Raw genomic sequence first — 21995 nt, forward strand, 5'->3', positions numbered from 1 at the left:
CCTGGTGTCACACCGCACAGCTGCCCCAGAGCCACACTTCCCACTGCCCCATGGAGACCTAGCCTGGCAGCCACATGACTCCACCGGGGTTTGGTGCAGGTCCGTCCTGCCCCGACGGGGAAGTGTGGAGCCCCACTTCCTCCCGGCTTGGATGTCTTCTGAGAAATTCAGCTCTGGTCTAGCTTTGAACCCAACCCCTGGCTGCATGATGGCTGTTTTCCAGCAACACTCTCAGGAAACCGCTGGCTGATGGTTTCCTTGTATACTGTGAATGCATAAAATTTACTGGCAGCTCTCTGATTCTCCAGGGACCTTGTTTCTGAGCAGCCAAAAGAGGAAACGCTGCCAGAGTCCTGCATCTTGAGCCTCTGTTGGGGCAGCAGGAGCTTGGCATTTCACTCTTTCAGTCGCCATCTCCCAAACTATCCTCTCTCCCCTCGACAAGTATCTGATACACAGAGGCATTTTCCATAGTGTTCACAAAATAATCGCAGCCCGGGTGATTATCATACAATCTTGGAGAAAACATCTGAATCATGACTATTTTTAATTGCAGTCTCATAGCCTGAACTCCACCTGCCTTGGTTTCCTTTTCTCAAAAAAGAATCGAGATGGGAAGCTCCTGACAGGGCTGGTTATTAAAGACCATGTGGGTCACAGCACAGAGCAAAAGGCTCCCCACTACATCCCCACCAGCCCAGACAGCCGTTTAATAAAGAAACTTTGACTTAACACTTGTTTCTCATGGTGGTGCCCCTCATGCCAGACTCCTGCTGCGGGGTGCGCACAGCTGGAGCCCCACACGGCCCAGGGACTCCGCAGCCACTGAGGGGCTGCAGGGAGGCATCAGGCACAGGCGCCTGTGTGCAGAGCTGCCTCAGCACCCCAGCGCACCGAGCTGTCTGCCAAACCCCAACAGCAGGAATGGGGAAGCCTCTGTGCAGGCTGTGAGAAGGTCCAGGGCCTGTTTCCGGGGAAGGAAAAAGCAAAGCCCTCAGCCACCCAGCAGAGCAGGGGGCACGGCTGCACCAGCAGCAAATGCTGTGCACAGGGTATGGGGCTGAGTTGGGACCAAGAGATGGAGCAAGGTGATATGAAACAGGGGACGAGGAGGAGCTGAGAGGACATCTGCAGTCCCAGAGCGAGCAAATCACTCTGCAGTGAAGGCCAGAGAGTGGCTGAAGGACTTTCAGCCAGGAACGAGGCCGGGGACCCCAGCTAGGGAGCTGCTCGGGCAAAGAGAGCTTCAGCCACGAAGCAGGGTCAATGTGGGGATGGCCCTGGAGCAGCGCTTTTGTACAGTGCAGATCCCAGGAGGGGAAGATGGGTGAGTTGATGGAGCTTTTACAGGAAACGGCTTCAGCATAAGTGCAAAGGGAGAAGGAGGCACGTCCCGTGTTGCCTCTGCGCCCCCACATGGAGCTGCTCCTCACACTCAGCTCTCCTCCTCTCCCCACCTGCTTTAGCCCCTGCTCATTGCAAATGGACCAGCGACAGCCAGAGAAGGCAGGACTCAGCGCCCTGGTGAGGGGTTAGCAGCAACATGCTTGGACGGGAAAAAAACTCAATGTTTTGCACCACAGACCATGTGTTCAGAAAGCCACATGTCCATCGCATGCAGTTCACTACATGGGGTACAGCACTTGGACAGCCAGATATGGCCCCCTTCGTTTTGCAGAAGAGCACCGGTTTTAGGTCACCCCCTGCTCCCTCCAACCTCAGTACTGCAGGGCCACAGGAGGAAGCATGGTGTCGCAACAGCCACGAGCTTGCCGAGGCTCTGCCTCGAGCGAACCACTGGCGTAGTGGAAATCCTGTCCTTCCAGGGGCACAGCCCTTCTGCAAATATTCCCTGCAGCTGGGCACCAAGGAGGGGCCCAGTCCGGTGGTAAACAAAGAGCTTTTCCACCCATGCTATTTTAGTCTCTGCTTGCATCCTCCTTTGTGGAAGTGGGGCTTTCTGACCGCACATTATCGCTGGCCAAGAAAGAGAAAGAAAGAATTAAAGCACAACTTGGTTTGCAGAAAGTCCAGAGCACAAGAGGGGTGAATCCCAGTGGCTGCTCTTGTTTAGGGCAGGGAAAGGCGCACGGTTCCTGCTAAGCTTCCCTGGTGCTGCCTGCTTTGAAGGGGGCAGTTTTGTAGGCAGGTGCCTGCTCCCCCCGGGCAGGGGCTGTCCATCAGGACGGGGCCTGGTGTGGTCTAGCACCGGGCATTACAGTGGGCACCCAGTCCCTACCTCAGCCACACGGGTGGCTCGCTAGGGCCGAGCAAAGCTCCATGCACAGCTCGCAGCACCCTTCTCGTTGTCCAGCCCCGTGGCAGCAGCCAGGAGGACTTTGAGCAATACCTGAGGCTGGACACTGCTGGCGTGGTTGGTCATTCAACCTGCTGGAGCTGGAGGAACAACACTGATGTTCACCCTTACCAGGCCCCCCATCCCACAGGTACCTCTCCAGGAAGAGACTTGCCTGGATCCAAGACACTTTCCTCCCCCTGTGCTTTAAACCAGGGGTTTGCTGCTCGGAGAGCACAGTGCTGCCCAGCAATGGCCAACACCTCACATGGAGAGCGCTGCATTTAAAATCTGAGAACATCATTTTATTTCAGAGAAACAAGTAAATAAAAGCCATTTTTCTGTCCCTTCACTGCAGCAGCAAAGGACAAGGGCCTCAGCAGTGGGCAGCCAAGGCCTAGCTGTGCAGAGCTCCAGATGTTTTACCAGTTTTTATCCCCATCTAGTGGCTGGTTCCAATTTCACATCAAAACCAAATGCTCCATCACTTTCCAGGCTGCACCAGTGACCTGCTTGTTGGGGGACAAGGTTTCTGTCCATGGGGATATGTTGGGGGTATGCCCTGGAGAGCAGACAGTGGTGAGCAAGCCCTGAAGGAAGAGTCAAACAGCACCTTCCGCCAGGGGAATCACTGGTACGGAGTTAGGGGGAAAAACAAGATCTTACTAACAGCTCGGCCCTGCTGAAAATATGTTATAGGTGCATGCAAGGAAGAGTGCAGTGCCTGCAGCCCCAAGTCTTACCTTTGCAGATACACCCTGCTTATCTGCAGGCAAGAGGTCTCTTTCTGCACAACTCCTTGTGTGCTGCTGCTGAAAAGGAGGATTGGCAGGGCCATCACCCGCGTGTCCCAGCCACTGATGCAGGGCCACGTCCCAAGTGTCTGGACAGCCTAAGGAAGACAGTTCATCCAAACCGAGCTTCACATGAAACGTTCACGATTGCAGTAAGGTCTCCAAATCCATCACCATGCTGGGTATCACGCAGGTGAGGGAAGAGAGGAGAGGGCTGAATCGGCCCAGGAAAGGGTTCTGCATCCTTATGGGTGCTGTGGGGTGGGGGGACACCTGGGCAAGACAAGGGTGCCCTGGGGTGGCCACAGTGCAAAGCTGCACACACAGATGGGTGCTGCCACTCACACCGGGCCAGTCCTGCTATTTTGTCACCCATGTTGCAATGTCAGGGAAAGCGAAATGCAGACGGGGAGCTGCAGGGCTTTGGGTGCTTGCCCCCCAGAAGAACTTGTGTGACTGATACCCTGTCTGAACTACCCTGATAAAAGCAAACCCGTGAGCACAGGGAGGCGCGAGCGGTTACTATAGCGCAGCTTGCCTTCATAGCCCGCTGCCACCTCCTGCTCTAAAAATGGTAGGAAACATGCCCACGAGTGACCCTCAAGGCCACTGACATTTCTGGCAGGTTTGCAAAATGCAGTTCTGCGCGGTGCTCTCCCCGGCTCTGCCAAACCTTTAGATAAGAGCCCGCGCTGAGGAAAGCCAGCAGCTACGCAAGCCCCTTTCCAGCAGGAGTGTCTCTAGGCTGCCGTGCTCTGGCACGGGCTTGTTCGCGACGCTGCTAGCCACGTGCCGAGGCAAGCGATCGTGCCCGTGGCACCGCTTTGCAGCGCAGCGGGGTGACGTCCAGCCGCTGGCACACAGGCAGCCCACACCGCAGGCTCCCCGCAGCCCTCCTCCGCACGGCCACGGTGCGCTGGCCCGGCAGCCCAGTGCTGCTGGCATTTGTCACCTGAAGGAGGCACAGAGGAAAGAAACCCCCGAGTGCTGCCCTTCCCTTCGCACTTCGCAACCCACCCTGGCGCAGAGACCATCCTCACAAGGTATCACCTACTCCCCAGCATTTATTCCCCCCAAAATAAGACATGCAACTATGATCTGGAAATGGAGAATCAAGTCTTTCTTGAGGGCTGTCCTGAGGGGGAATGAAGTGACATCGTTCAGCATAGCACAAGCCCATTTTTTTGGAAACACAAGAGACCAGTGTGGAGAAGTTAGGAGGATACAAACCAGTGAAGGAAAAGAATCTGATATTCATTTGTGAGAGACGATTTGCTTTTTATTTTTTACAAACCCCTGCAAGGGTATATGCTATAACATATCATTCCAGTTGGTCTTTGCTATTCTGGCTCCTTGTAAATACTGTGTTCCTGAAAAGTGGATTTTTTCCCAACAGCTGGTATAAACCCAGCCAAGTTATTTTAATTGCTTGCAAACTGCCATCCATTTTGCAGCAGCTCTTCTGGGCAGTAAGCAAAGGTCCCTGTGTAGAGTGTGTGCACAGAGGTAGAGCAGGACAGATGTGCACAGGGGATTTAGCAGCTGTACGTCCTCCACAATGTCGCGGGCAGCAGCAAACCAACTTCCTGGCAAGGGGAACTGCTCCGTCCAGAGCGAGAGAGGCAGCTGGGGAACCGTCTGGAGACACCAGCTGGGAACAGGCTGGAAATCACAACTCCTGACAAGCTTTTGGGTGGAAATAGGATAGAGCTCAGCACTGCTCAGTGCAAAGCTTTGCACCCGGGCCAGCACGGGGAGCGTAGAGAGGGAGTCCTGCAGGAAAAGGCAGCTCTGGGTTTCAACTGGCTGCAGAAAGCAGACAGGCTTCTGGGCTCACAGTTTCTGATTTGGTTCCCACAAAATGAAAGCTAAATACAGCTTGAATAGAATTGTTATCAGTTTATTTGCTTTATCTTCAGTAATCAGACCACTGGAGAGAAAAGGAGAGTTAGCAGGTGTGGAGCTGATGGGTAGGAGAGAGGAAGCAGGCCCAGAGCCCCGGGAAGGAGGGAGAAGAGGCCAACCAGTTCAGAACTTTTTATTTTTGCTGTCGAGTAAATTTGCTCTCACAGAAGTGGCTCCCCTGGAACCAGCGTGATGGAGGCGGTGGGAATTCACCCACCCTTCGAGGCGCGAACCCAACCGCTCCCCCCTTGCTGGCCACCCTCACTGCTGCCTCGCTCCAGCCACCGCCTCTGTTTCAGAGCAGAAGAGCTGAGCCACGAGACCACAGGCGATTTTGGGAGGTCATCTGGGGCCAAGTGGGAACTGCCTGGTGAAGCTTTGCACAGGACTTTGGGCCTGTCCTGAAAAAGGTGCCAGTGGCACAGGGCTTCACGCTCACCTCCATGTTGTCTACTTCCAGCCAAATACATCCTAACAATTTTTCTCATTATTCTCTTTTGCAATCTTCCTGCAAAATTGTCCATTATTTGGCTGGCAGAAATATCTACCTGCATCCCAACTCACACCCAGGCACACAACCTTTCCTTTTCCTGCAAACCCAACATCCCTGAGAGAGGCAGCGAGTGGAGCAGGAGGCTGGTCAGCGTATGCAACCCCAGGGCTCGCTCCCTGCAGCTGCTCCCAGCATTGCAGTATGAAGCACCCCAAAGAGGACCTAAAAACCACATTACAGGATGCACAAAAGCGTCCTCGGAGCCAGAGACACGGAAGCTGGGCACGGAGAGCAAACAGCAGCAGATAAGCAGCACAACGGAGGGCCGAGGCGGCGAAGGAAGGGTGGCAGGGACGGGCGGCACTGTCTGACACAGCGGTCACCCCGAGGTGAGCCCTGCCCTGCGTGCGGTGGCCACTTGAAAGCTGACACACGCTGAAACTGGAGCAGCAGCTCCCTGGGCCTCCTCTCGTTGCAGGGACGCTCAGCCAGCCCCGTGTCTGCTGTTTCCTTTCTGCCCTTTCGCTGCTCTGTAGGACTCTGGGAAGTTCTCCCGGGGGGATGTGCAGGGCTCTGCAGGGCAGCGATACCTCTGCCATACCCTATAACAACATAAATAATAAATACAAAAGAGCCACGGCCCTTTCCAGCTGTCCCAGTTCCACTAGATGGCACCAGCAGTGTATCCTTCCTGGGCCTCGGCTTGTCCCCTGGCCTAGCTGTGGGATGCATTGGGAGCTAAGGCATGCACTGGGAGCTGTGGGATGCACTGGGAGCTGCAGGACACAGTGGGAGCTGTGGGATGCCCTAGGAGTGGTGGGATGTGCTGGGAGCGGTGGGTTGCACTGGAAGCGGTGGGACACACTGGGAGCTGTGGCTGCCACTCCTTAGCACACACCCAGCCCCACAGCTGGGTCAGGCCTTGCTTCCCAGCTGGGTCCTGGCAAGGCTCAGAGCTGGAGCTCCACGCATGCAAGCTATTCTGGTCAATATTGAGACCAATGTATGGCAGGGTGTTTAGCTTCCCAGCATTGTAAGGCTCCTCTTGGAAGGAGGGGAAGAAAGGGCATAAAAACAAATTTGCCATAAAATATTGCAATTCACAGGTGACTTGCCGTCTCTGAGGTTTCACAGTTTTAGAGATTTATTCTCCTTGTGTACGTTTTATATCCCACATAAGTTAACTTGTTCCACTTCTTCTGTATTATTATTACATCAGGTCTCTCCTCACACCTCGCAGCACAGTTCAGGAGGGCTTGTTTTCCCCTGCGTTAAGCAGCAAGAACTGAAGGTGACCCTCAGGAGGGATCTTTGGAAGCTCCCTGCTAATACAGTGCCTACCCCAGGCTCTGCTTCCCACTCAGACATGCCTGGAGTGATGAAGCACGCCCCAGGATCACTCTTCTCGGTGGCTTTGGACAGACGCCCCCAGACAGAGGCCCAGGTTTGTGTTTCTGGGGTTTTGGTCTGGTGGACTCGTGGTCAGCAAGTCAAAGCCTGAAGCAACCCCAGATGCGCTGAGCAGATGTTGTGGGCTGACACCACAGCCTACCCCTCCCTTGATTAGCATGGTTCAATGACCATGTCCTTTCCCAGGCTGTCCCAGAAACCCATTTGCAGCAGAGAAGCAGCATGAAGCTTTATGGTGGTGTGGATCCCTCCTGGGCAGCCTTCCCAGGCCATAAGAGGAACAGAGAGGGCACAGGGAACGCAGGGGCCGGAGGAGAAATGCCTCTTCCATAGTTGCTTGGCCAAAGACGCATCTACTTTGCTGTCAGGATTTTCCCACCTCCCGGGTGCTGCAGTCGCTGTGCTCCCTGGCACCAAGGGGTCTCTCCTGGTGAGAGCACGGGCGCAGAGGGCTGGGAGAGGGGTTCTGTGCTGGGACCCTCCAGGTGCAGAGCCGGCAGCAACCCTCTCCTGCCCACTGCAGCACAAACCCCATCCAAACCCATTAGCCTTGGCCCATGATCCAGGCTAGAAAGGAGGAATCTGGGACATTTGGGAAGGCCAGGGCCCACGGTAAAGGGAAGTGTGCTGAGATTCCCCCCAAACAAGGGACATCATTGCTCATTCCCTGTCCCTGACCACCCCACAGAGCCCCGTAGCCCTCGCTCCCCGCTGGCGCCTGCTGTCCTCCCTCTGCTCACCCCTCCTCGCCCGGGGAGCAAGCCAGGATCCCGCTCACCCCCCCTCGCCCAGGAGCCACCCGGGGCCTCCCCACGCGCCATCTGCTCTCCCAGGTGACTTGCAGGTGGCCGAGGCCCTTCCCCACCTGCCACCTGCCTCCAAGTGACGTGGCCGCTCTGCCCCCATCCCCATTTCCCCGGGATCCTCCTGCTCCAGAAAACCTCCCGCGGGCCACTGGCGCTAAAGCCCACGGACAAAGCTCCTGATCTGAGGTTTCCTTCCTGAAGTCAAATCTTTATTTGCCCTTTCTGTGGCTTGATGCTCCACACAGGGTGGAGGAATTTGCGATTTAGAGACCTCACCAAAAGCGGATAGGTCTGCCAGGCACACATGGAGCAGCAGGCATCGCCCGGCCGGCGCACACCCGGCAGCAGCAGAGCCAGGAGCCGCGGCGCGGGCTTGCTCTGAGCTGCCAGGGTCGCCAGCGCAAAGCCACGCAGCCCCCAGCCAAAGGCTTCCTCACTCGCCAGCTGCATAGCCCCTTCCCCGAATGCAAATGTCAAACGGAAGAGAGGCACGTAGCAATCAAAACGCATTTGGAAGGAACCATTCCAGTGCTGAGGAATTATTTTTAGAACAACCGTGATCAAAATGTCAGAGGGGTTTTTATTTATTTCCTCTGGAAGCTCCGTTGATTGAAACTCCAACAAGCAGAGGCCGCCTCTAATCCCGCTGTCGGAAAGCGAAGCCTGTAATCGCTTCCCTAAGAAACGTGCCATTAGGCAGCACGGGAGGAGGAATAGCGCAGCCCGCCTGGCAGGGCTGTCCCCACCGGAGCGCCGTGCGTTCACCGCACCTCCTCAGACCCTGGGAAAGGTTTACCTGAGGCAGAAAGGGACAATTATAAAATACAAGGGACACAAAGCTTGGGCTTTTGAAGCAGATTTGCAATCAGGAAGGCCGGGCAGGCTGCAGGCCTTTATGGGAATGCTCTTCCTTCCCTCTTCCGATCCGAGCGATGGATTTTGACAGTGCCGAAGCCTCGCGATGCGCCGACAGCCCGCAGAGTGCTTCCTGACGATTAAACAGCCCGCTCGCTCCCGGCTCGGTGCCGCTCAGGCATTGCGCCGGGAGCACAAATAATGGCAGTTATCGCCCCGTTCCTGCCCCCGCCCAGCTCCCAGGCCCCAGTCCCCGGAGGCGGCGCTCCCCAAACGACGCGGTTTTATTGCCTGCCCGGTGCGGTGCTGCGGCGCCTGCCCAGGTCGGCGCTTTCCCGGGGTCGCAGGACTGGGGGTGCCCACGGCCTGGCGTGCTTACAGGTTATTCACAGATTTGCCCCTTTTCGTGTTAAGTAAGAGTCTGTTAAGTGCCAGGAGATGAGGGGGAGAGAGCACATCCGAGCTGGAAGGGCTGCTCAGGAAAACCTGAGCGTGGGAGGCAGCAGCGCCTTTCCGCACCGTTAGCTTGCTGACACGGCCGGAGAGGAGCCGAACGGTAACGACCTCTATCAGCACAAGAGCAAACGAGGGCCTTGAACCAAATCCAGCTCGGAGGCTGTGACCAGGCCGCAGATAGCCCGAAAGCGTTTCCCCCAGCGGAACTGCTGCCTATTTGCATCTGAAAGCAGCCCAGGCCTTGCCCGGAGGTCGGGACGAACAGCGCCTTTCACTGCCCGCTTCCCGCGAGAGTCTCCACAGCAAGAGGTCCCTCTGCAAAGGAGCCGCTTTCCACAGCAAGAGGAAATTTCCATGAACTGAGGTATAAAATGAATGCGAAGCTCAGCTGCAGTCGGCTGTAAAACTCGTGCGGGACCAGCATCCCGTCCAGCAGCTCCAGGGGCTGGCGGCCTCAGCGCGACATCGGAAGTGGCTCATTTCCGCCCAGCAGGCTGTCCCCGCCGCGGGTCGCTGCCCCCGGGTGCGGGGAGCGAGGCAAGGCAGCCCCTCTCTGCACAGCGCCCGGGCAGGTGTCGGGACGCAGGCTACGTGGCTGACCCAGGTCGGCGGGGGACACGGAGGTGCTGTGTCCCCCGCTAGGATGGGACAGCAATCCCTGGCTACGTCTGAGGTTGTGTGTGGAACAAGGGAGGGAACCAATAAGAAATTGGGGAGTTTCCCCCTCCACACAGCACTATGCCACATCCTGGGAATGACCACCAGGACTCAGCTCCCTCTCTCTGCTTAGACCTCTTCATGCACCATCTAGCCTTTGCACAGAAGATTAGGATTTGGGCCTCGTGGTTTTCTTGAGAAAGTGCAGGAATTCTGTCTTCTGTGGCTGGCCTGCTGCTTCGTGCCTCCAACTGCACCAGTCCCAAAAATTCCCAAGGAGCTGTGATTGCAGGTGCTGCCACAGGGCAGAGACACCTCGTGTTTTTCACAGCAGATCTGAGTGAAAGGAAGAAAAAAATATGCGTAAGCAAATAGCACTCATCAGCACGTGGGCAAGAGAGTCAAACAGCAGAAATATCCCTTCTCCACACAGCCTCTTGAACAAAGCTGTATCAACATTTCTCTGTTGTAAACGTCCAGCTTGCGAGCTACTCTGGGTCCACAGGCCCACAGTCACCTGCAGCATCCAGCTAGTCTCTGCCCACACTAGTCAAACCCGTTCACTCCTCATGTGGGAGGTCAGTTCATGCTGACACTTAAAACAACCAAAGATAACACTCTTCCAAAGATCTCCTGCCTCTGCATACAGAAAGGACATATATGCATAACAGCTGCATTCCCAACCAGGAGAAAGTAGTGGATTCCCTATGGATAAGGACTGAGGTACCTGCGGGTCACACCCCAAAGCATCGCACAAAATCGAGGGGTGGGATGGGAAGAGGAAGGTGACCCTCCCGTGAGCAGGTGCCATAACAGATTTCACTGTTACTGCTACCTGAAAGCTTGGTTGAAACTACTGATCTGGGCTGCAGAGGTGCTTTCACTGCAGTGGAGACCCAGCCAGGACTTGTGGGATCTGGGAAGCCTCTTTGCCCAGGGGATTTCAGCAACTAGGAGACTAAGGGACTTCCATTCTTTTAAAAACATTTTCCTGAATATCTTTCCTAAAGCAAAGGTGGTGCCATAATTTCTTTAAAGGAGGGTATAAAAGTGGGTGACTGGTAGCCAGTTCATTACATCAGAATCCGTTCCCAATAAGTAGGGAAAGTTTGCTTGCTTATTAATTGTTTCTCTAATTGCTTTCTCTCCCTGCTAACAGGGTAACCTGCTGCCTGCTTATGCCTGGAGGCCCCAGGTCACATCTCTGCGTAACTCATCCCTGATCTGCGAACATGGGGAACTATAAATAAATGGTGACACTGGAGACTGGAGGAGGAGGAGGAAAGGGACTGTGATTTTTAACCTGAGATGCTCAGTCTATTCAGTTTATCTGACGAAAGTTAAAAGGTGACAGATGTCAGTCTGTAAACATTAACAGAGATATTTTGATAGCAGAGGGCTCTGGCCTGGCAAAGATAAAACAAAATTCTCTGGCTATGAGCTGGAGCTGGAGAAATTCAAACTAAAAAGAAGCTGTAGATTATTTCAAGTAAGGCAAACAGCTATACATTCTCCACCAAGAGGTATTTTTAAATCATGAGGCCCTGCTTAGTTTCAAGATCTGCTGCAGCTTAAACAACAACAAAATAAAGCAATTTGTGAATGTGAAGGAATCATATGGGAAACTCAGTGGACAGATGTAACAGCCTACAAAGGTGCCCTGTGATTTTGAGACCTATGAATCTGTGAACTGGGCTGTAATACACCACAGTATGAAGGATTTAGGGAAAGACCAGCTAGAAGAGATTACAGGTGCTCCAGATGAGCCCTGGCAATTCACACTGAGGGGATTTAAGACATCAGTGTGGTGGTCATCCCTTGGACTGTTATCCCTCTTCCCCTGTGCCTCCGGCTGCTGCTCCAGGAGCGGCGATGGCACATTCACCTCTGGTGCCTGCAGCATGGCACAGTCACCTGGGTGGGACTGGCCCCAGCTTGATTAATCCAGCTGTCAGGGAGAGGGGCTGCAGCAGGGCAGGTATACCCCTGAGCCAGGGACACGAGCAGGGGAACCACCAGGGAGACCCCCCTCGGCGAGCCCTGGCAGGAAGCACCCACGCTCGTCAGGGACACCCGGCACATGAGCGCAGTGCAAGAGGCCAGCGTGCCGAGAGGGAGGGCTGCACGGAGAGGCCTTGCTGCAGCAACCCCCAAACAGGGGCGAAGGACAGGGAGGATGAGCCTGGACTGTCCTGTGCCCCCGCTCTTCCCTGCCTGGCACATCTCACCATGCAGCATCTGCACTGCCTGCAACATGGTGCTTCATGACGTGGAAATTTGCAGGCAGAGAGAGCAAAGTACAACCAGCATATATTGCTACGAGGGACTCAGAGAGGCAATGTTGCAGACGTCACCCCAGCTCCCTACCACCAGGAATGCCTCTGCCTGTGCACGTGCATGTGTTACACGCAGGCACACGCACTCACACACCTACCTTTGCTAACAACAGAAGCAGCCACAGAGTCCATATGTCCTAGGCTTTACCTCTATATCTCCAAAAAGCAAGTTTGTTCCTGTTTCCCCACAATTATCATGAAATGTCTTCAAGAGAGTATCTCTGTCTTCTCGGCTGAGTGAGTCTTTGAGGTCCAGCACAACATTCAGATGTTCTTCCCTTTCCAAAAGGATCAGATGGCCAGTCAGTGGAAGAGTCAAAGGAAAAAGTTGGCTTTCTAGGACCCAGTTTTGCTGGGCCAAACCAAAGTCTGGAAGCTGTCGAACTGCTTTTCAACACCCTTTGGCCACCTAACAACAAGGAGGCCATATCCAAGAGCTGTGTGTACAATGTGTGCTATAACCAAGCTAATGGGTCCCAGTGCACACAGCACCCCAGCAAAGCCACAGAAATCTTCAACTCTCTGAGTTCTCTCCTAGAAAAAGATCTGCATCTGTCATGCTGTTTTTTGGGGTGACTCTACCTTTAATTGTTCGAAAGCATTTTTGGTATCTTTTCTCCCCTCAGATGGAGTTACTTCTTGGTTATCTGGAAGTTTACAGGCTTTTTGCTCTACATAGCATTGCTTTGCTGAGTGGGGCCACAGCTTATTAGTCTGTTTAACAGAGGGTGAATGTATCCAAGCCAAACACAGCTTTAAGCATTTGGGATTCTATTGAAATCAAAAACAATGCATCCACTCAAACCAGGATGACCTCCTCAGAGGTCTGCATCAAAATGACATTTTTCTGAGTATTTCCTGTGCACATACATATATAAAGTAAGAGCATAAGAACTGCTATGCTGTATCAGAGACACAACTTTTTAGTTCAATACTGTGTCTTCAAAAGTACCAAATGCTTGGGGAAAGCATATAGGAACCAGGGCAAACATAACACAGTCTTTCTTTGTCTTTTTTTTTTTTTTTTTGGCTTCTGGCAGTCTGCAGTTTAGTGACTTCCTTAGCTGGAGGTTTTATCAGAACTGTCATGTTGAATAGCCACTGAGACAATTATCTACCACAAATTATCTGGTCCCCATTTGAAGCTATTCATGCTTTTGGCCTTCATGGCATCCTGTGACAGAGAGCTCTACAGTGTAATCACATTAACTTGAAAAAATACAGTCACTAGCACAAACCTTCAGAGCAAAAGATGGCAGTAATAAACAGTAGATTCTGGAACAAATGTAGCTAGCTAAAATATCATCTTTCTTAAAAAAAGTTGACTTTCATTTCTTTTAACAGCTTTCTCTGAGAAATAGAAGTGTCTATGTCTTCCTGAATACACCTAGGATTATGTGGAAATAGTTATACCTTGAAGAGCTACATCAAAAGGATTGGTGAAGTATTAAAGCCAAGAGCCAAGTGCTTGCAAGTTAAGAAATGACCAAACTAAGGAAGGTCTTGAAAGCCCCAATGCAGCCCACCTGTGCCTGTGCTGTAAAATGCACCAGCGCAGCCTGTAAATTGTGCGTTCAAGTAGTATTTTTCCATAGCATCCCTACTTTCTTGACAGACATCTCTTCCATCCTCCACCTTTATGGATGAGATATGTCAACTCCACTGGTTAATGTCTGGCAAAGCTATAAACCTGTAAATCCACATCTGCTAATAGGAAGCATTCAGTACATTCAACCATAAGCACTGTGCCTGGCCCAACTTGGCATTCTGATGGCAAATAAACATGTAAGAAACTACATAAGTCAAATGAGTAAAACATCTTACCTTAGATCAGGAAATTCTCTGAGAATGGGCAGAAGGGCTATTTTCATTCCCTCAGCATCAGAAGTTTGAATAAGTCCTAGAATTGCTTTTATTGGATCCTTGAGGGAACCTTCTTTAGGACCCTGGGGATAGAAGAAAAGATGTATTCCGGGCAAGGGAAGCAGAACATAATTTTAAGAGATAAGATGTTCACTGTGCAGGGTAGCAGCTTTGTAGGACTGTGTGAGCACATATAGGACCATATTTTCCTGCAAGGTAAGAGAAAAAAAGATGGAGTGTAACCAGTCTGCTTCCAGCGCAGCTCGGCAACTACCCTCAGCAGTGCAGAATTCCTTCCTGTGCTTTCTTTGTAAAACGGGCCTTCTCCTACATATCCCTCCTCTGAAAGGTCATTTTGCTCTTTGGGAAGTGGCTTCCCTTCCCACACAAGCAACAGCCCCTGTGCCTATGTGAGACCAAGCCCTGCTGGCCAGCACATGGCAGCATTTCTGCAGCCATGGAACAAGCCCAGGGACAGACAAATGACCTCGGGGAGAGGGTGAAGGGACACACATCCTGTAGCTGAAAAACAACGAGAAGCGGGGCTGGACCCTGTGAGGATACAATTATGGCTGGTAGATGCTGCATATGATCAGTTCCCTCTAAACTAAAGCACATCACAGGATAAAGCTTCATAAAGCTGGCAAGAAATATGCAGAATTTTTTAAAAAGCTGGGGAAAGAAGAATGTGGATGAACTGCCAAGAGAGAGCTTCAGATCTTGCTCACATTTTCGTTGGTGTGGTAATGCGGTAAAATTGCTAGTCTGAATTATTGATGCCATCACATCAACAGAGATCCTGTGACAAAGCAAACCCAGAGAACAGGCTGTCAAACTAGGTCAGGAGAAGCCCAGGTTCCCCTGATCTCCACAGGGCGTTAGAAACAGCAGGCCGGCTTCTCGTTTCAGCTCATCTCCGCATTGAACATAAATTAAAAATAATAGTAATACTTGAAGACAGCCTTCTCTCTCTTCCTCCGCACTGCAGACACACAGCATGTCTAGCTCTGCACAGTGAGCAAGCTGTACTCTGCTCCCAGCACATTAATACTGTAAGACTTCATACTTGGCAAGCTCACAAAGTAAATGTTAATTAATTAGAAGGTGCCAGATTTTGTTAAGCTCTATATAGTCAGGAAAGGTCTAAGGTAAATGGTCTGCAATCTAAAGGGACAAACAAGAGTTGTTTTGTCAGCTGTGCTTAGCTGTCTTTGACATTTTACTGCTTTTAGGAAAGAAGCAAGGTGTTTCCAAATGTGTTTTGAGGACAGAGTAACAGGAAGAGAGGCTGGACAGAGGGCAGAGCAGGGCAGGGAGCAGGTGCAGCCTGTGCAACAACTGCACAATAAATTCAGTCTGCAGTAGAGTACAAATTTTGCATGCATAACCATGTACCTCATTTGAGGCTGTCCCCTGCAAATTGCTTATGCATTCCCTCTGCAAGTTTTACAGTGCTCACACATCAAGTAAGGATGAGAACAGAGTGGGGGCCCAAGGGAAAGGGACTGACTAGATGTAAACTTTTTTCACCAAAGTAGCATGTAGTGTTTTAGTAGATAATAAGATTTCCTATACCTCATTTACGTTATAAAATCGACTTTCCTTGCACTTTTCATCCAAAGGTAATGCTAAGCACAGCATTACTGGTAAGCTTAGAAGTTAAATATTAGAGAATCCTCCTACTATTCCTCATGGCCTGATTTCTCAAAGCATCAAGTTGTCTGTGACTGATCACCCTAGGAAAAGTGAACCTTCACCTAAAAGCACTGGGAACTTCCAGCTTTCCACCACGAAACTATCAGGTGAGTTATAACAGGTCCGAGAAATTTCAGGAGGAGCCTGCAAATGATTGTCCAAAGAATAAAATGAGATAAAAATAGTCAGAATTACTGACAACTAACTTATAGGAGGTCTCTCTTGGGAGAAAATAGATTTCTAATCCCAAGCACTTAAATGCACAAGTCATGAGAATGACTCAAAATCTGTGAAATTATTAAAACCAGTAAAGCTGAGGCTTTCTATCTGCTGTGTCATATGAGAATTTCCTGTCTGACAGTCCAGACAATCTTCGCAATCGCTACTGCGAGGCTTAAATCAGCTTGCTTACAGGGCACTTTGCCCAGGCGCTCACAGCCTGCATTTGCAAAAGCAGCCGTGCCAGGGGCCCGTTGTGTGGCAGCCGAATCTCATGCTGGAGCAGCTGCAGGATGGGCTGTTCACATGGCAGTCCTTGCCCTTGGATAAACAAGGAAACCGTGCAACAGTGTGGTGCCATCCACAGACACCATTTGTGGAATTGCCAATTACATGGGATTATGAATTAAGTAAAGAGGCTATTCTAAGCTTCCAAAATTGCTTCTGCAAATCAGACGTAGCATTTTTGCTCAAGTTTTATTCAATGGTGTGGCTCTCCTTTCACACCCAATCTATCCCTTTTGCATCACGTCCTTACCCATAACTGTGTGAGGTGTTTACCTCCTCATGAAGACTCACTCCTCCATGCAAGCATGGCCAACTGCAACAGCATCAATGTGCTTGCACCCTCATGGCAACCATCGTAATGCACAGAAATGGCTCTGACTCACAGCCCAGCTCAGCTCTCTAAGGGGCTGGGATGGTGGCAGCCATTGGCCCGTAGCTGAGGAAGGGCCTGTGGGGAAAGCGGGGGCCAGCTGGAGGGGCTAATTCAATTCATTGCCCTGAAAGTGGTCACGTAGCCAAGAGTTCGACAGAGGCTCAAGGGAAAACACTGGGGGCAACATTAGCTCCTAGGATGGCCCTTCCTCATCCTCACTGCCATGCCAAGGTACAGAAGGCTCGTCTGGGGGAGCTGACAGCTTTAGAGCTGTCGTCCCAGCTTAGAAGAGCATGCCTCATTCTTATTTCAGTGGCAGGAGTGTGAATCTTGCCTCATCCATTCACACATTTGACAAAGATAAACTAACAGCTTCTGGCAGATTTGAAGGGCTGTCTTCTAGCACATCTGATTTTCATTTCTGTGAAGCTGGATACCACTGTGGTAAGACCTCTTAAGTATTTTCTATTTTTTTTCAGAGCCTTTTCCTCTTTTGGTACTGTTCTTAATAATGGAGAGCACAGGCATAACCACATCAAAGACTTACTAAGCACTCTTTAAAGATGGTTTGCAGCATCCTATGATCTTCTTCTATTTTGCTGACAATCCTCCTCCTCTGCCTAGAAGATGGTTTCCTGGAAATGGTCAGGAGGGCCCGCACATATTCTGTAATAATGGTGACGTTGACAGCCTTAACAAGAGTCTGTTCAGAGCAAAGAAGATCAAATTACCTTCCATGTAATGAGCAGGACATTGAATAAGGACCAGGCCATAGCTTTAGGACTCTGGCCAGCATAGGTAGGGGAAGTAGGGCCCATTCAGATGGGTGTCCACTTCTCTGTTCCTTTAAAATGCCTGGTCTAACACATGGAGTACCTCCAAGCTGTATGTGGATGACACAGACATTGATAATAAGTGTGGAGACATCCAACCAAAGCAATAGGACCAGTTAGCTTCGCCACGGGTCACTCACCCTCCCGAGCAGCAAAGAAAGACTTGGCTTAGCTTAGCCCCAAACTAACAACCACATAGCTTTGGGACAGCTTGGACTATAGACAAAGCAAGATCCAGCCTACCTGGGACGTACCCTCTAGACACATCCCAGGGCCGCACCCTTGGCCACATGGTTGTGGCTAGGCCCTGAGAGTCACCTGGGCATTTCTGAACCATCCACAATCTGCTGAGAGACCTCAGTGCTGAGACCACGCAATACCTGAGGCGGAGGGAGAGAGGGAACAAGCCTCCCTAAGGGAATATGGGCCACTGCACAAAAAACACATTTTCATTAGCAATTGAAATCAGACGAGTTTTAGGCTGCAGTCCAAAGGTACAGGAAATCCCCAGCCCTGTCCAAAACAGACAAAGCACGAGTCAGACAGTTCTGGCATAGCGCTCTGCCACTGAGTTGCTGCTTGCCCCAGCACTAATGTGACAGGATATTCAGTGACAGGCTCTGAACAGCAGCAGAATAGCTCCTAATTTTTCTGTTCCATTACTTTTTCCAGATTTCAAAAATGTTAATTAAAGTCAGCACTGAAAAAGTGCTTGCAGACATGTGAGGGTAAGAGAAAGGGAGCCCAATACTTAGTGGGACAGGTATAGCACAGGTAGCAGCAACACATCCAACCTGAGACTGAAGCACATAAGAAGCAATTTCCAGTATAATGGTATTGGGAGCAGGGCAGTATCACAGATCACCTTATGTTCCTCCTCTGTATTTGGGAAATCCATCAGTTTCCCTGTTCCTTCATTTCTTGGTTTCTCTGCTGAGATTACAGCAAAGGTTCTAGCTGTCCCAGTGAAGCAGATAACTAACTCTGTGGAACTTGACAGAGATGATTAGATCTTTAAAAGCCCTTTCAATGACAGACAAAATGGTAGTTTGGATTAGCACTGAAATGCTGTGTAATCCAGAGATTCAAAGACTTGTTTTAGCTATTTTCTGAATAATATCTTATTTCAGCAAGGCTTTCTACACTGCTTCCCATAACATCCTCATAGGCAAGCTCAGGAAATGCAGGCTAGATGAGTGGACGGTGAGGTGGATTGAGAACTGGCTGAATGGCAGAGCTCAGAGAGTTGTGATCAGTGGCACAGAGTCTAGTTGGAGGCCTGTGGATAGCGGTGCCCCCCAGGGGTCAGCGCTGGGTCCAGTCTTGTTCAACTTCTTCATCAGTGACCTGGATGAAGGGACAGAGTGCACCCTCAGCAAGTTTACTGATGATCCAAAACTGGGAGGAGTGGCTGATACGCCAGAGGGCTCTGCTGCTGTTCAGAGAGACCTGGACAGGCTGGAGAGGTGGGCGGAGAGGAACCTCATGAAGTTCAACAAAGGCAAGTGCAGGGTCCTGCACCTGGGGAGGAATAACCCCGTGCACCAGTACAGGTTGGGGGTTGACCTGCTGGAAAGCAGCTCTGCAGAGAAGGACCTGGGAGTGCTGGTGGACAACAAGCTGGTCCTGAGCCACCAATGCACCCTTGTGGCCAAGAAGGCCAATGGTATCCTGGGGTGCATTAGGAAGAGCATTGCCAGCAGGTGGAGGGAGGTGATCCTCCCCCTCTACTCACTCCAGATGCAGCCTCACCAGGGCTATCCGGAGCCCCAGTTCTGGGCTCCCCAATACAAGAGAGACATGGAGCTACTGCAGCAAGTCCAGCAGAGGGCTACTAAGATGATTAGGGGACTGGAGCATGTCTCATATGAGGAGAGGCTGAGAGAACTGGGCCTGTTCAGCCTGGAGAAGTGAAGGCTGAGGGGGGATCTTATCAATGTGTATGAGTATCTGAAGGGAGGGTGTAGAGAGGATGGGGCCAGACTCTCTTACAGTGGTGCCCAGTTGCCCTATCGGACGAGAGGCAACAGGCCCAAACTGAAACCCAGGAAATTCTGTCTGAACATGAGGAAAAGCTGCTTTCCTGTGAGGGTGACTGAGCACTGGAAGAGGTTGCCCAGAGAGGTTGTGGAGTCTCCATGCCTGGAGATATTCAAAAGCTGTCTGGACAAGGTCATGTGCAATGTGCTCTAGGTGACCCTGCTTGAGCAGGGGGGTTGGACTAGATGATCTCTAGAGGTCCCTTCCAACCTCAACCATTCTGCGATTCTGTGATTCTGTGATTCTTACCTTCTTACTTATTTCTTACCTCATATATGCCTGTATTTTTCCTTTCAAATGCCAAAAAGCTTTGCTTTAAGGGTTCTAGGATGTGACCTAAACCACTGTCACATTTTTTGAAGTGATCCTTCAGTGTTCTCTGAGGAAAAGGGATAGACAGAGTCAAAGGATGAACATCTGGAGATATTACACAGGCTGCAGACATGGATTTTAGTGCATATGCTCTTTTTGCTTTTGGAAAGAGACTCCTTCACAAGCTGCAGCATCCTGTGCCTTTATTCAAAGAATGGTATTGCCAGTTTCTTTAGTCATTTTTCCTCTGCTGACTTCAGCATGTCTGAGTAAACCCGTGCAGCGAGGATGCTCTGGGGATGCTCTGGGGAGCTCCACAAGGGAACGCACATCACACACTATTAGCAGCCTGCAATTCTTTGTAATCTAGACATGGAGGCTGGGATACGAAGGTAGGCATCTGGGCTAAACATCTAACATTAGAAAGTGTGAAGGGAAAGGAATTTATTCCAAGAGAGGGATAAATCCCTGGTCTGTCTTCTCTGAATCCTGACTACCCACCACAGTCTTGGTGTCTGTGAGTTATCACCACCCCTGGGAAGATGCCCGGCCATTGGGCAGGAGCAGGTACCAGCTGGTGTTCAGCCCTTGGGGTCTGGCTCCCCAGGGGCAGCACAGGGTGCCCATTTTTAGCACAACAGCAGACAGTGGATTTGGGATTCCAAAAACTGGAAAAGATGAAGCTGTCAAGATGCAGCTTCAGACAAGGTAGAACGGTATTTAGAGTCTGAAGATAAAACTACAGCTTTATCCTTTCCAAATCAGGACATGAGAATGAAGTGGACACCTGCCCAACAGTATAAAAATATTCAGGGTTAACATGGGTCTCCCTTACCTTGACTTTAGAAGTGATTATCTGCAGAAGATGTTCTACAGTCTCATCCTCTATCTGGTCTAGAAATCCTTTTACCTTAACATCCTGACCAGTGCTGGCACTGCAAACGTACGTTAGCTTATGCCAGGCAGCTCTGAACAAAAAAGGAAAAGGAAATGGAAAAAAAAGATTAGCTCAAATCAGGCTATGCTTTCAGATCAAAACACTTCCCACTGCAACCAACATGACTGCCTAGGTATTTGAAGAGAAACATGCTCAGGTGCAAGGCTAGCACAGGGTCTCAGTGACCCACACCCACCCCTCTTTCGGTTAGCTCGCACTGAAGTGCTGGCATAAGGACATGAAAGCTAAAATGCACATAAATGGCTCTTGTACCAAGCACCAATGAGTTTAGATGAATGAAAATGCCGGTACTTTCATAAATGAGAAAGTTTGAAGTGGCCTGCTGCAAGAATCTGGGTATGCAAATGAGTCTCCTGATAAATGGAGGCTGGTTGAAGCCTCCTATGTGCCTTTGACACCCCATAAATACAAGATGAACAGTTGTATTCCATCAGAACAGTCTGCAAGTCTGCACATCCTAGCTAACACATTCAGCGGTCTGAAACCAGACGTTTCACTCTCTGGAAAAGCTCAGTGTGTGACTTCATTCCCAGTATAATTGTAAAGAATTACATAAAAGAGTCTCATAAATTCTCAGTCTAAGGTCCAGCATTAGCAACATGCACATACCACAAGCAAAACAGCTATCCAGGCCCAAAGCAGAGCTCCAAAATCAAGTAAGCACTGTGCATATACTTGATTTGGGCTTTTTGCTGACTCCAGAGATCCCCAGATAATCTTACACAGGAAGAACAGAAGCAACCTTGTTTTCTCCATTGCTGCAAGCACTACTGCAGTTAGCTCGCAGGTGCAAACAGCCTCCCACACTGCTCTGTGCTTGACTGCTTCCTGCCTTCTTAACAACCCCACAGAAAGCCTGGCATGTTCAATAGGATTTCATACAGCAAAGCCCTTAAGCCTGAAGCATGCAAGTGCATGCATCTCAGCACTACATTTATCAGGATTTCCCAGTGGAGGAGAATCAGAGCAGGGAAGGAAACCCCGTCACGGCACGTGATAGAGTTAGCCATGGCAGTAAGAGTCCCCACTTTACCACAGTGAACACGGCAGCTTGGGCCCTGCCTGCAGCAGAGCCGCTGCCACCAGACCTTCCACTCACTGAGATAGGGCAGCTCTGAAGGGGCTCACTGACTGCAGCCAGGCTCCCTCCATGCTTCAAGTTAACCAGGTGGTGGGGGGGGGGCCATATGATCAGACCCAGCTGGAGGCAAGGCTGACCCCACAGCAGAGTTAGAAAAAGGTCGGACAGCAGAAAACCCATTTCACTTCATGTGCTATGAGGGTCTCTTTGCTAACCTGAGAATGTAGCAGTTCTCGAGGATTTGTAGGCTGCTGCAGATCCCAAGGCCGCCATGGAGCTGGAGAAAGCTTCTTATTTCATTTCCATAGCTAAATTAAAACAGGAA

The 21995-nt window shown here is 50.9% G+C and overlaps 1 protein-coding gene across 1 annotated transcript in view; it reads right to left on the reverse strand.

Moving 5' to 3' along the window:
• Positions 1-7910: 7910 nt before the first annotated feature.
• The window catches only part of LOC106483092 (exocyst complex component 3-like), a 31796-nt gene continuing 17711 nt past the window's right edge, over positions 7911-21995 (reverse strand). The window contains exons 8-13 of the mRNA XM_067295020.1: positions 21886-21978; positions 20467-20599; positions 19588-19698; positions 16994-17149; positions 13833-13954; positions 7911-10008 (exon numbers count right to left, since the gene is read on the reverse strand). Coding sequence (XP_067151121.1) covers positions 9678-10008; positions 13833-13954; positions 16994-17149; positions 19588-19698; positions 20467-20599; positions 21886-21978 — 946 coding nt within the window. The 3' untranslated portion in view covers positions 7911-9677. The remainder of the gene's footprint in view (positions 10009-13832; positions 13955-16993; positions 17150-19587; positions 19699-20466; positions 20600-21885; positions 21979-21995) is intronic.

This window comes from Apteryx mantelli, chromosome 4 (genome assembly GCF_036417845.1).
Source record: "Apteryx mantelli isolate bAptMan1 chromosome 4, bAptMan1.hap1, whole genome shotgun sequence".
Classification (NCBI taxonomy): Eukaryota; Metazoa; Chordata; class Aves; order Apterygiformes; family Apterygidae; genus Apteryx; species Apteryx mantelli.